The sequence below is a fragment of the Rhinichthys klamathensis genome, unplaced genomic scaffold, assembly GCF_029890125.1.
Source record: "Rhinichthys klamathensis goyatoka isolate OS25496 unplaced genomic scaffold, OSU_Roscu_1.1 h1tg000289l_1, whole genome shotgun sequence".
NCBI classification, from domain to species: domain Eukaryota; kingdom Metazoa; phylum Chordata; class Actinopteri; order Cypriniformes; family Leuciscidae; genus Rhinichthys; species Rhinichthys klamathensis.
This window is the reverse complement of record NW_026606808.1, coordinates 178,398-192,384: the sequence shown is the minus strand read 5'-3', so window position 1 is coordinate 192,384 and position 13,987 is coordinate 178,398. Positions and strand designations below refer to the sequence as shown.

The 13,987-nt window shown below is 42.5% G+C and overlaps 1 protein-coding gene and 2 long non-coding RNA genes across 3 annotated transcripts; 1 reads left to right on the top strand and 2 right to left on the bottom strand.

Annotated features, from left to right (window-relative positions):
* The first annotated feature begins 1,035 nt into the window (after positions 1–1,035).
* On the top strand, positions 1,036–9,124 carry LOC130103489 (vitellogenin-like). The gene is made up of 28 exons (XM_056269739.1): positions 1,036–1,102; positions 1,248–1,268; positions 1,352–1,503; positions 2,441–2,692; positions 2,767–2,928; positions 3,019–3,167; positions 3,254–3,404; positions 3,498–3,655; positions 3,744–3,909; positions 3,996–4,121; positions 4,212–4,430; positions 4,519–4,736; positions 4,826–4,923; positions 5,045–5,169; positions 5,258–5,359; positions 6,104–6,223; positions 6,334–6,520; positions 6,609–6,711; positions 6,799–6,984; positions 7,090–7,201; positions 7,304–7,493; positions 7,571–7,842; positions 7,937–7,981; positions 8,064–8,141; positions 8,233–8,439; positions 8,525–8,667; positions 8,764–8,902; positions 8,988–9,124. The coding sequence occupies exons 1-28, from the start codon at positions 1,063–1,065 to the stop codon at positions 9,111–9,113; spliced, it is 4,047 nt and encodes a 1,348-aa protein (XP_056125714.1). The 5' UTR covers positions 1,036–1,062; the 3' UTR covers positions 9,114–9,124.
* On the bottom strand, positions 4,061–4,561 carry LOC130103491 (uncharacterized). The gene is made up of 3 exons (XR_008809360.1): positions 4,502–4,561; positions 4,336–4,397; positions 4,061–4,149 (listed from the first exon to the last, which is right to left on the bottom strand). It is a non-coding gene; the product is annotated as an uncharacterized LOC130103491 (long non-coding RNA).
* On the bottom strand, positions 7,983–8,624 carry LOC130103490 (uncharacterized). Its single transcript, XR_008809359.1, has 2 exons — positions 8,498–8,624; positions 7,983–8,418 (listed from the first exon to the last, which is right to left on the bottom strand). It is a non-coding gene; the product is annotated as an uncharacterized LOC130103490 (long non-coding RNA).
* Positions 9,125–13,987: the final 4,863 nt, after the last annotated feature.

The window sequence follows — 13,987 nt, the reverse complement described above, 5'->3', positions numbered from 1 at the left end:
GACTCGCTGTGTGTGTGTGAGCCGCCAACGCCGCCCGCTCTGGCTCTGCACGTTTGAATCAGGGACGCAGGGGGGAGGGGCTAATAATATATTTAAAAATAAAAATGAAATTGTTCACTTTTGGTAAATGTATTGTTTAGTTCACTGTTTTGAGAAGCTTGTGGACATAGTGGCAGGTTGTTTTTACAAGTACAGTTTTTGGATCATTAAAGTTAGGGGGGCAGCTGGGGGGGCAAGGCTCTAGAGTGGGGGGGCACCTGCCCCCCCTTGCCCCCCCTTGCCCCCCTGTAGATCCGCCCCTGCATCACAATCTCCAGACCTGAAACCCACTAAAAACCTCTGGAATGTAAGCAAGAGGCTCACCAGCCATCAAATAAAGCCATGCTTTAAATTTTTCACCAGGAGTGGATTAAAGTCACCCAACAGCAATGTGACCTACTGATAGGGAGCATGCCAAGACGCATGAAAGCTGTGAATGGAAATCAGGCTTAGTCCACCAAATATTGATTTCTGAACTCACCTAAGTTAAAACAGAATTGTGTTGTTTAAAAGTGAATATAAACTTGTTTTCTTTGCATTATTTGAGGTCTGAAAACAGAAAATCTTTTTTCGTTATTTTGACCAGTAGTCATTTTCTTTAAATAAATGCTCTAAATTACTATATTTCTATTTGAACTTTGCATGAAATGTTGTCAGTAGTTTGTAGAATAAATAAAAAATATTCATTTTACTCAAACAGATACATATAAATAATAAATCCAGAGAAACTGTTAAATTTGCAGTGGACTCATGATGAATTAGGCAAAGATAACTTTTGCTGATCAACTTTCTGGCAAACGATGACAAATACAAAATTGACGTTGGTCATTGCTCTTGACGGTGACATGACAGGACAGGGTAACCTAATCTCTAATTGATATTGATGTTCAGATAGGTTGACCCAACAGTCTTTTTATGTTTAAAGACATCTGTTAATAATTCATTTAAAAAATAATACTTGGTCAGCAATAAAGTAATTTAAAAGATCTGATTCTCTGAGTAGCTCTTCACAAACCATCAGCCATGAGAGCTGTTGTGCTTGCCCTGACTGTAGCCCTTGTGGGTAAGTTTTGTTTTCGAACTTAAGAAGTTCCTGTATCTCTTTTCTTAAAATATTTATCTTTAAGAAAGTAAATTAGAACCTCTTAAAAATAAATTAGTTAAATTAAGTCATTTTCAAAGCATATTTTCTCATTTGTTTCTTTTAGCATGTCAACAGATCAACCTTGGTAAGTAACAAAATTGTAATTTGGTAATTTGTAAATAGCACACTTGCTTAAACTCAACCCAATAAATACTCTACCATTTTCAGTTCCTGAGTTTGCCCCTGATAAGACCTATGTGTACAAGTATGAGGCTCTGCTCTTGGGTGGTCTTCCTCAAGAAGGTCTGGCCAGAGCAGGAATAAAAGTCAGCAGCAAGGTTCACATCAGTGCCATGACAGAGAACACCTTCATGATGAAGGTAATGACCATTATGTTCAACAGTAAGGAAAAACTAAAACTGCGTTAGCAAGCATTGACTGTTAACCCTTTCGTGCGTACAATCACACTGGTGTGATCAGTCTTGGCTGGTCCCTGGAGCGTACGATCACACCGGTGGGATTAGAACGGTCAGTGCATCAAGTGATCAACTGCTAAATTCAAACGTGCTTTCGCGAGTTGGCTGGCGCTGAGCCAGAGACGGACGTGCTCAGTGCTGTCATATATCACAACTATTCAGTGTTTTCAACCACATAATGTTTACTTTAGGTTTCAGACATTTAAATACACATAAGTACTAGCAAAACAATGATTTTGAGTTTGTAAAATACACACTGATGTCTATGGAAGCGGCATAATAATCCTTTCCATTATAATAAGACGACACGTTTTATTCATATCAAATACACATTGTGTAAGTAGCTTTACATTTTACCCTATTCTTATCCCAGTTCACCGGCCACTTACTTTCATGTATTTCGTTAGAAGTGGAGGAATTGACGTGTTGTAAATCCAACTGATCCGATCATCTGAACTGCGTCTGCGGATACCGCATACAGCTCAACTAACGCGATCGTTATAAAGGTGTTTAAACAACAAAACACATCCACTTGTACATATTTGACAATCGGAATATCAGTGTTTCATGCTATAGCTAATACATTTGTGAATATTTTGAATAAAAAAGGAAAAATGACATAAAAGCAGATCATCATTGATTCAGCGCTGTGTTGTGGTTGCGCTGTGTCACGTGACAAGCAATGACGCGTCACCATGGAAACATTAAAGTGTCAGGTTCTAAATAACAGTCGCCTTGAAAAACTCACCCTGAGGGGGTCAGTTATAATATTTTAAACTTACGTGTGAAAGGGTTAAAAGCAACAATTCCCTTGTTTAAAAGTGAAATTATTCCTTTTCAGCTCATGGATCCTCTACTCCACGAGTATGCTGGCATTTGGCCCAAGGATCCATTTGTTCCTGCCACTAAGCTCACCTCAGCTCTGGCTGCTCAGCTTCAGATTCCCATCAAGTTTGAGTATGTTAATGGTGTGGTTGGAAAGGTATTCGCCCCAGCAGGAGTCTCCCCTACAGTACTGAACCTGCACAGAGGAATCCTCAACATCATTCAGCTCAACCTCAAGAAGACCCAGAACATCTATGAGCTGCAAGAGGTAAGAAAGTGATCCTGGTATGTATTTGATCTTTTTTGAGTTCTGCAATCTAATTTTTTTACTTTTCCTTCAAGGATGGAGTTCAGGGAGTGTGCAGGACCCACTACGTCATCAATGAGGATACAAAGGCCAACCACATTATTGTCACCAAGTCTAAGGATCTGAACCACTGTCAGGAGAGAGTCATGAAGGACGTCGGTTTGGCATACACTGAGAGGTGTACTGAATGCACAAAGGTAATGAAAAAGACGAGAAACACTTGAAATATTTACTCGATATAATGAAAATGCCAAGAGTCAAGTGGTCACATACCTTTCACCCAACAGAGGGTCAAGAGTCTGATTGAAACTGCATCTTACAACTACATCATGAAACCATCTGCCGCCGGTGTACTGATCGCTGAAGCCACAGTTGAGGAAGTGCATCAGTTTTCACCCTTCAATGAGATCCATGGTGCTGCCCAGATGGAAGCAAAGTGAGATTGATCCTCTGTGAGATTTCCCTTAAAAAAATGACGTAACAATATTACTAATAAATAAATATATATATATTTTTTTTCAGACAAACCTTGACTTTTGTTGAGATTGAGAAGACGCCTGTTGTTCCAGTCAAAGCTGATTACTTGGCCCGTGGATCCTTGCAGTATGAGTTTTCAACTGAAATTCTTCAGACCCCCATTCAACTCATGAAGATCAGTGATGCACCCGCTCAGGTATAATTCATTACTTAACATCTTTAAAAGTCTCCAAGTCAAAGTCTTTGATCCACGAAGACGTCATCTAAGTGTTGCCCTTACTCTTTCTAGATTACTGAGGTCTTAAAGCACCTTGTTGAAAACAATGTGGCCATGGTCCATGATGATGCTCCACATAAGTTTCTTGAGCTCATCCAGCTCCTGCGTGCTGCCACCTTGGAGAATATTGAGGCCATCTGGGCTCAGTTCAAAGACAAACCAGTTTACAGGTACAATGTTTGAGCAATAAGTTCATAGCAATATAGTTCAAGGGAAATTTGTATTATGAATATATTTTGAAAACAATGAATCTGTTAGGCGCTGGCTTCTGGATGCTCTTCCTGCTGTTGGCACACCAGTCATTGTAAAATTCATCAAGGAGAAGTTCCTGGCTGGTGAACTTACCATTCATGAGTTCATTCAGGCTCTTGTGGTTGCTCTGCAAATGGTCACTGCTGATTTGGACACCATCCAGTTAACAGCTGTGGGTAGATCTTATACTATACTCAAAGTGCTGTTCTTCAAATCTTACCAGAATCAAATTAATCATTTCTGTATGTTGCTGAACAGAGTTTGGCTATGCACGAGAAAATTGCCACAATCCCAGCTCTGCGTGAAGTCGTCATGCTTGGATATGGTTCCATGATTGCCAAACACTGCATTGCAGTTCCCACTTGCCCCTCCGAGCTCCTCAAGGTAAACACCTCAAGACATCCATAAATTTCTGTCATGGACATACTATAATATTTTGTATTTGTCTAACTGTATGTGCCTCAAACTACTCAGCCCATCCATGATATTGCTACAGAGGCCATTTCTAAGAATGACATTCCTGAAATCACTTTGGCTCTGAAAGTCCTGGGCAATGCTGGTCACCCTGCTAGTCTTAAAACCATCATGAAGCTCCTACCTGGACTGAGAACTGCAGCTACTTCTCTGCCTCTTAAAGTCCAGGTTGATGCCATCTTGGCTCTGAGGAACATTGCCAAGAAAGAGCACAAACTGGTAAGTGTCAGACACTGTAGGAATCAATTACTGTAAAGATTACACACATTTTCATTCAATAATATACTAACCTTGTTTTCTGCCTCAGGTTCAGCCAGTGGCCCTGCAGCTTGTATTGGACAGGGCTCTCCACCCTGAAGTACGTATGGTTGCTTGTATTGTGTTGTTCGAGGCCAAGCCCTCAGTGGCTCTCGTCTCCAATCTTGCTGGTGCTTTGAAGACTGAGACTAACATGCATGTTGCGAGCTTTGCCTATTCCCACATGAAGTCCTTGACCAGAATCACTGCACCTGATATGGCATCTGTGTAAGAATAACAAATCATTTTCCACATATTTTAATTTAACAGACAGAATTGAGCACAAGCCAGAGGTAATTATGGTTTGTCCATTTCAGTGCGGGTGCAGCTAATGTTGCCATCAAGCTCATGAGTCGCAAACTGGACAGGCTTAGCTTCCGTTTCAGCAGAGCAATTCAGCTGGACTTCTATCATAGTGAGTCTTGCCATTTTTGAGAGAGAGCTAAAAAATTGTTTAAATAAGAAAATAGTTTCTTAAAATGTGTAAAGAATTCTCCTGACACATTAAATGTATTCTTACCTCTGTCCCTGTGCAGCTCCTCTTATGATTGGAGCTGCTGGTAGTGCCTACATGATCAATGATGCCGCCACCATCCTGCCCAGAGCTGTTGTAGCTAAAGCACGTGCTTACCTGGCTGGAGCTGCTGCTGATGTTCTTGAGGTGGGACAACCAAGACCTTAAAAAAAAAAAAACTGATTCATGGTTTTAAAATATTTTCAGTCTTCACTCAATTGATCCTTTCAATCAGATCGGTGTGAGAACTGAAGGAATCCAAGAGGTTCTTCTGAAATCTCCTGCTGCAGATGAAAGTGTTGACCGTATCACAAGGATCAAGCGCACACTGAGAGCTGTAAGTTTTATTCAGTGTTGGGAAAGTTCATTTTCTACATGAACTAGTTCAAAGTTCAGTTCACAAATTTTAAAATGAACTAGTTCAGTTCATACTTCAAAAAATGAACTAGTTCATAGTTCTTTTTTTCCATATGTTGCTGCGAGCTATTTATTTATTTTTTTCTTCAATTATTGACACAGCCCATATACAACCACAGACAGCAATTATTTTATCGGCGGGCAAAGTTTGCACAGAAATGTACGATTTTTCCCATCCTCACCGACCTTGTCATACAACTCGTTTAAATAATCATACGACGCCTCCTCGCTCGCTGCTTTGTCGAATACATGCTGCTTCTTGTCTTGATGACGCATGTGGCGGCCGCGGTGCGACACTGGTGGCTGGTGTTGCCAGATTGGGTGTTTTTTTGCTACATATTAAGGCCTGTTTACGCATGTTTTAGCCGGGTTTTCGCCTGGAAGGCTCTATAGAAATCTGGCACCCTATTGAACGAAGTTAAACTGAGAGAGCGTGCGTCTACAGACACCAGAATGAACGCGTTCACCGTAACGTTCATCAGGCAGTAATACAGTACGTTCAGTTCACGTTCGCCCAAAATATGAACGAGTTCATGAACTATCGTTCATTGAACGCGTTCAGGCACAACACTGCCAGTGTACAATATAATTGTGTACTTTTAAGAACTATTATAAACATGATATAGACAAAATGTATATAACTTCTCTGTTTTAACACCTCAAGCTCACAAACTGGAAGGACTTTCCAACCAATCAGCCATTGGCTTCAGCCTATGTCAAATTACTTGGACAAGAAGTGGCATATTTCAACATTGACAAGACAATAATTGAAGAAGCAATACAGGTATAGAGTTTTAGCTCATGTCTACTCTCTCATTATCATATTTTTTTTAGATCTGTCTCACAAATAATTCTCACAATTAGAATTAAGTTTCTCATAAACACCATCCCCAGATGGCCACTGGACCCAAACCACGTGAACAGTTGAAGCATGCCCTTAAAGCTTTGCAGGAAGGAGTTGCCTTCCAGTATGCCAAACCCCTGCTTGCATCTGAAGTGCGTCGTATCTTGCCAACAGCAGTTGGTGTGCCCATGGAGCTCAGTTTGTACACTGCTGCTGTTGCTGCTGCAAGTCTCAATGGTATGTTTTTTTCTTAAAATGTTTTATCCTTTCCTTGGATATGAGGGTGTCACTTCGAAGTTTGATGTTGCTCTGTTCATCCTTCTAGTTAAGGCCACCATTACACCTCCTCTCCCTGAGGCGATTGAGACTATGACTCTTGACCAGCTCAAGAAGACTGATGTTCAACTCCAAGCTGAAGCTAGACCAAGGTAGACTTTTGCAGCTACATTCATGAAGATGAGATCTAATGTACATGACAACAGTTTTACAAACAATCTCCCTTATTTTTATTTCAGTGTTGCTCTCCAGACCTTTGCTGTGATGGGAGTGAACACTGCCTTGATCCAAGCTGCTGTTATGGCAAGAGGAAAGGTCCGTACAATTGTCCCTGGAAAAGTGGTAGCAAGAGCAGACATTCTCAAGGGCAACTACAAGGTGGAGGCTCTGCCTGTTGATCTTCCTGAACACATTGCTGATGTCAGGTACTGAAATCTTAGTCAGACCGGTGTAGCAAACATTCTGAATCAATTCATAAACAATTCAGAAGGCTTCTAAAAGTGAGATTCACCATTTTTTTGTTCCAACAGCTTTGAGACTCTTGCTGTAGTTAGAAACATTGAAGAGCCCAACGCTGAGAGGATTGTTCCCTTAGTACCCGAGTCTGCCATGCAGAATACCCAGACTCCTGCTGATTATTTGGTAAATTTTGAACACACATGATGGATGTGTTAGCATTCTGAACATTCATTTGCTTTAAGTTTTAAAACAGCAAGGCATATAATACTTAATTATTCTTTTCAGTCCTCTGAAACACCAGATGAGACTCCTGTGAGAGCTGCTGCTCCATTTCACAAGACTCTCTGTCTTGCTGTCCCATACATTGAAATCAAGGGGTGCGTTGAGGTGCACTCTCGCAATGCTGCTTTTATCAGAAATTCTCCTCTCTTCTACATAATTGGACAGCACTCAGCCCGTGCTGCACTGACAAGAGGTATTCATTCAGAGAAGATTACATTGATTAAACTAAAAAATTTGCAGACAAAATAATAATAGTCATTCTGGCTTTAGCTGAAGGTCCTGCAGTTGAAAGACTTGAGCTTGAAGTCCAAGTTGGTCCTAGAGCTGCTGAGAGGCTCCTTAAGCAAATCAGCCTCATTGATGAAGAGACTCCAGAAGGAAAGGCCTTCCTGTTGAAACTGAGGGAAATCCTGGAGACTGAAGACAAAAATGCGTCCGTCTCCTCTGAAAGCAGCAGTAGCAGCCGCAGGAGCCGCAGGAGCCGCAGCAGCAGCAGCAGCAGCAGTTCAAGCTCCTCCATGTCCAACTCTCGTAGGAGTAAGGTGAGGACGTGGAAGGTAGCGTGTTGGTTAAGTAGCCAATATTTGTCTCATAAATATGTTTTTTTTCACTGAATCATTTTATATGGATTTTTAGACTGCCATGATCATGGAGCCCTTCAAGAAATTCCACAAAGATCGGGTAACTACTAAAAATACTATTTTTAATATCATTACTTTAGATTATATTGATTACTTATTACAAAACTTATTTTTGCTTGCAGTTCATGGCACCCCATGGTGCTTCAAAGGCAGTAAGCAGTGGAAGCACTGCATCTAGCTTTGAGGCTCTCCAGAAACAGGTGAATCAACTAGTGTCATTAATAACATATAATCCAAAGGTGACATTTTGTACTAAATTCCACTTAAATTGATTATGGTTTATGCTTTCAGGCTATATTCCTCGGAAGTGCTCTTCCACCTGTTTTTGCTGTCATTGCCCGTGCTGTGAGAGTTGACCACAAGCTGCTGGGCTACCAACTTGCTGCATACTTTGACAAGCCAACAGCAAGAGTGCAGCTCGTTGTTTCCTCCATCGCTGAAAATGACAACATGAAGATCTGTGCTGATGGTGCCCTGCTGAGCAAGCACAAAGTCACTGTGAGACTGGAACTATTATCGAAATTAATTTCTCAAGTGAAATAATTTACATCAATACCATCCTTTGAACACAAATGTCCTTCAGGCCAAGGTTGCTTGGGGTCAAGAATGCCAACAGTATGCAGTCACTGCTAAAGCTGAAGCCGGTGTCCTGGGCGAATTCCCTGCTGCACGTCTAGAGCTGGAATGGGAGAGGCTGCCAATAATTGTCACCACATATGCCAAAAAGTAATGTTCAGCAATGCTGAATGACAAATGTATTGTATAGTTTAGAAAATGGCACTGGTTTAATCTGCTCTTCTTTGTGTATCCCTTCCCAATTAGGCTGTCTAAGCACATTCCTATGGCGGCTTACCAGACGGGCTTTAGCCTAGAAAGAGCATCGAACAGTGAGAAAGAGATTGAACTGACTGCAGCTTTGCCAAGTCAGAGATCCTTGAATGTCATTGCTAGGATTCCAGAGGTGAAATAGTTTTCAGTTAATTTGTGACCCTCACAGAGATATAATAAGAAACTTCAACAAATTATTTTTGTTTCTGCTGCTCTAGATGACACTGTCAAGGATGAATATTCGTCTCCCTGTCGCTGTTCCCATTAATCCAGACGGAACTCTTTCCATTCATATCGATGAGGACATTCTCTCCTGGATCCAGAAACATTTCAAGGAAGAATAAGAAATGAATTACATTTTAAATTTTCACATTCATTTTAATTGAATACATTGCCACTGTTGTGATATATATAATGTCATGCAATCTAATGTTAATAAATACCCTGCAAGTGTCAGAATTGTGCGAACTGATTTTATTTTACACTAATACTCAGTACTCATAAACGGGGTTTTTTACACTTGACAATAATGTTCACAATTTATTCTTTAGTTATGAAACATACATATAATATGGTGACCGAGAGGGGATATGTTCGGTTTGCATAGTTTTGTCATGGTCATGACATATTAATTTGTGGGAATGTGATAATATGTCGTGGCCAAAAGATCATTTTGTCGAGCTAACGACAGCATTTTTATGTTGTGGCCATGTGATGTGAAGTCGTGGCTTTAAGATTTTTAAAGGGAAGAACATATTTTTCTTCTGGCCATGAATTCTTGATTCTTGAGGGAACAACATCAACTGTATTTCTTGTGGCCATGAGTTTAATGTGTAAACAAACCTGCGTGACCATAGCAACATGGGAATATCGGAAATGGATGTTGTTAATAAATGAACATTTTATTCCAATAGTTTATTAGCAATAAATGTTAAAAGATTATGTAAAAACATAAAATAATATAGGCCTACAAGAAAACACTTTGATCCATCCAATTCCATGGCCTTTTAAATCCATTCAATGATCATGTCTTTTTTATTTAATATTTGTATATTAGGGTATTATTATTATTAAATAGGCCCCTATAGCCTATTGATTACTAGCTGAGATAGAATGAAATATATAGCCTAATATGATACATTCCTGTAAAGTGAACTTCCTGTACAATTCCCGTTAAGTGCGCCTACAGAAATAGAGTCATAGAATCAAGGCTTTATTGGCATGACTGTCGGACACAGTATTTTCAAAACATAGGCTAACCTCTATGATACTGTGAGGAGGCCTATAGATAATACAGAACCTTAATTGGGTAAAGAGACAATGAGATCAAGCGGACAATATATATATATATATATATATATATATATATATATAGGCTACAAATATATATATATATATATATATATATATATATATATATATATATATATATCTGTCAGGATTATTTTTTGTTTTGTTGTCTTTTTGTTCCTATGTGTTTATTGTGCTTCAGTTCAGTTCAGCCTCTATTGTTTCCTAGTTAGTCTCCTTGGTAACTGATTATGTTCAGCTGTCTATCATTATATTTTCCCTGTTTATTTACTCACTGTTCAGTTCAGTTATGTTATTCTCTTATATTTCTCCAAGTTTATTAAAAGGAGTTATCGTGAGATATTCTGTGTCACGCATTTATTCAATACCACCATATATGTGACAATATCAGTGAATTAAAAATGGATTAAAAATACTTTAAGGGAAAGAAAAATATTTTTTTTGTAGCTTAAATATTATTTTAACATATATCAGTTATATATATATATATTAATAGGCTAATGACAAATTATTCAAAATTATTTATCGTAACATACTAGTGTCTGCCTAAGCCTACAGAAATACAGTCATAAAGTCAAAACTTTTATGGCATGACTGGGCATTTACAAAACATAAGTAAAATAACATACAGTGAGTTAGTAGGTAAAGTTCCCCATGAACTGAATGGAAAATAAAGCAAATACATAATAACAAATAAAAAATATAACCAATAATAATAATAATATACAAATATTAAATAAAAAAATTAACTATCAGTTAATGTATTTAAAAGGCTGTGGGAGATAAAAATGTTCCCTTTCGAGGGAACTCACGCTGCGTCGAGTGACGACACTTTGAGGAATGCCTTCACTGTGATAGCATCTGAAGTACATGTGCAACTTGTCCAATCCTGATTGGTGCTGTGTTACCTGTGATGTGTGACGGCATAGGAAACAAAGGGAGCAACACAGCACTGTCAGCTTCTGGTCTTCAGCAAGCGCTCCGTGTAAAACGTACTCGGTTACTAACGTAACCTCGGTTCTCTCTAGAGAGGGAATGAGTACTGCGTAATAGCTTACGCTAGGGGAAAACCTCTTTTCCATGAGATATTGAAGCCAAAAATTATCCTTAATTTTTTATTAATGTAAAACGCTTTGCAGCAGCAAGCAGACACAGGCGAGACAGCTCGCGCGCCTATTGGCTGCTCTTGCGGCAAATCCAGCAGCCTATCGAGAGAGACTCTGCGTGACGTAATGACCAATGGGGGCAATTCGCGCCCATATCGTCACGTCCCGCCAGAAAGGGCGTGGTCTCACTCTATAAATATGCTCGTTAGGCTGGTACAAGCTGGTTTTCATCGCCGAAGCGAACCAGAGCGTATTCCAAGCACGGCAAGATACGCAGTACTCGTTCCCTCTCTAGAGAGAACCGAGGTTACGTTAGTAACCGAGTACGTTCTCTTACGAGAGTATCTCTCGTACTGCGTAATAGCTTACGCTAGGGGAACACAATGCAACACGGGATCCAACACCAAAGTCCCAGGGGCCGAAGCCAAGGGCTCATATAGTGCATAATCACCATAAACTCACATAGAGTGGAGGAAGAGAGGCTGGAAGCGTCATTCCTTATAAAATAGCACCCAGCGGGGCTATCATATGACAATTAAACGCGCAGCCAGGGTGAAAGCTTTCAGCCTGATCTGAGTGGCCATACGTGTGTCAACACTCATGGGGCTGCAGTAAACTCAGCATCTGGGCCGCACAGCGGGGCAGATAGCACTGAATTCTAGACCGCCAAAAGCTTAGCTTGTAAGGCGGGTACCTCCAGGTTATAGTATTTTATAAATGTAGACGGCGAGGCCCAGCCCGCGGCCGTACAGATATCTTGCAGGGTAACCCCGCTAGACCATGCCCACGAAGAGGCCACGCCTCTCGTGGAGTGCGCTCTGACACCCAAGGGGCACTGCTCTGTTTTGAGGCGGCAAGTCCCTTGGAGCGCCCGCCAAACAAAACGAAAAGCTGCTCAGTCTGCCTGAAAACAGACGAGCGTGACACATAAGCTCTTAATGCCCTGACGGGGCAAAGGAGACTCGCGTCCTCCTCCTCATTGAGAACCGGAAGGGCGGACAGGGAAATTACCTGGGCCCTAAACGGTGTATTGAGGGATTTCGGCACATACCCGTGCTTAGGTTTTAGAATGACCTTCGAGTCATTAGGCCCAAACTCCATACATGACGCGCTTACTGAAAGCGCCTGCAAGTCCCCTATGCGCTTCACTGAAGCGAGAGCCATGAGAAACACTGTTTTGAACGACAGGTGTTTCATGTCCACCAGCTGGATTGGCTCGAACGGGGCGCCTTTCATGGCCTCCAGGACCGTGGAAAGGTCCCACGTCGGGACTGAAGGGGGCCTGGAAGGGTTTAGCCTCCGAGCTCCCCTAAGGAAACGCACGACTAAGTCGTTCTTCCCCAGCGACTGGCCAGACACCGGTTTTGCAAACGTTGCTATGGCCGCCACATATACTTTGAGCGTGGATGGGGTCCTGCCCTTATCCAGTAGCTCTTGAAGGAAGGAAAGCACTTCCGAAACCCCGCAGTCCACAGGTGAAAAGCTCTGGGCTTGACACCATGCAGAGAAAACAGACCATTTCGAGGAGTAGAGCCGCCTGGTAGACGGAGCTCTAGCCTGCGCGATCGTGTTTAACACTCCTTCTGGGAGGCTAGCGGGTACCCGTTGATGGCATATGCGTGCAGGGACCACAGCTCCGGGCGAGGATGCCAAATCGAGCCCTCCGCCTGAGAGAGGAGGTCTCTCCTCAATGGTACAGGCCATGGGGCAGTGCTGGTCAGCTGCATCAGGGCAGGGAACCACGTCTGGTTTGTCCAGAGCGGAGCTACGAGCAGCACTGGGCATCCGTTTTCCCTGATTCGTTCCAACACTTGAGGCAGGAGCGAGAAAGGAGGAAAATCATATAGGGGGCAGCGGGGCCAAACATGAGCCAGCGCGTCCTTGCTTTTCGAGAAAAACTTCGGACAATGAGCGTTTTCGTGGGACGCGAATAGGTCCACCTGTGCTCTGCCGAACGTTTTCCACAGCAGCTGGACCGTCTGCGGGTGCAGCGACCACTCCCCTGCTGGAACATTGTTCCTGGACAGTCTGTCTGGTCCCACATTCAGGTGACCAGGCACGTGCGCTGCTCTCAGTGAGAGCAGGTTGTGCTGAGCCCAGACCAGGAGGCGTTCCGTCAGCCTGTGAAGGTTTCGTGACCTGACGCCGCCCTGGCGATTTATGTATGCCACCACTGACATGTTGTCCGACCGGACCAAGACGTGGTGGCCTGTTACCTGGGGACAAAAACGCCGTAGCGCTTTGTCGACTGCCATCATCTCCAAGCAGTTTATGTGAAGGAGCTTTTCCCGTTCTGACCACAGGCCAGCTAGCGGTCTGCCCTCGAGCAGCGCTCCCCACCCCGAGGTGGAGGCGTCCGTAGACACCACCTTCACACTCGAAGCGGTCCCCAGACTCACACCTGACTGATACCAGTCGGTTATTTTCCAAGGTTCCAGAGCTGAAACACACTGTAGGTCGACCCTGAGGTGAAACAGACCCGCTGTCCATGCCCTGGGTGGAACCCGCGCTTTCAGCCACATCTGCAGTGGGCGCATGCGAAGCAAGCCCAACTGGAGTACAGAGGCTGCTGAGGCCATCAGCCCCAGCATTTTCTTAAACCTTTTGAGCGGAACTATCGAGCCGTGGGGGAAGGATTTCGCGACGCGCTGAATATTTAGTCCGCGCTCTGGTGACAGGCGTGCCGTCATGGATAGCGAGTCTAACACTGTTCCCAGAAAGGAAATTTTCTGACTGGGAGACAGTGAGCTTTTCGCCCAATTGACTGTGAGGCCCAGCTCCTCGAGGTGCTCGAGTAATGC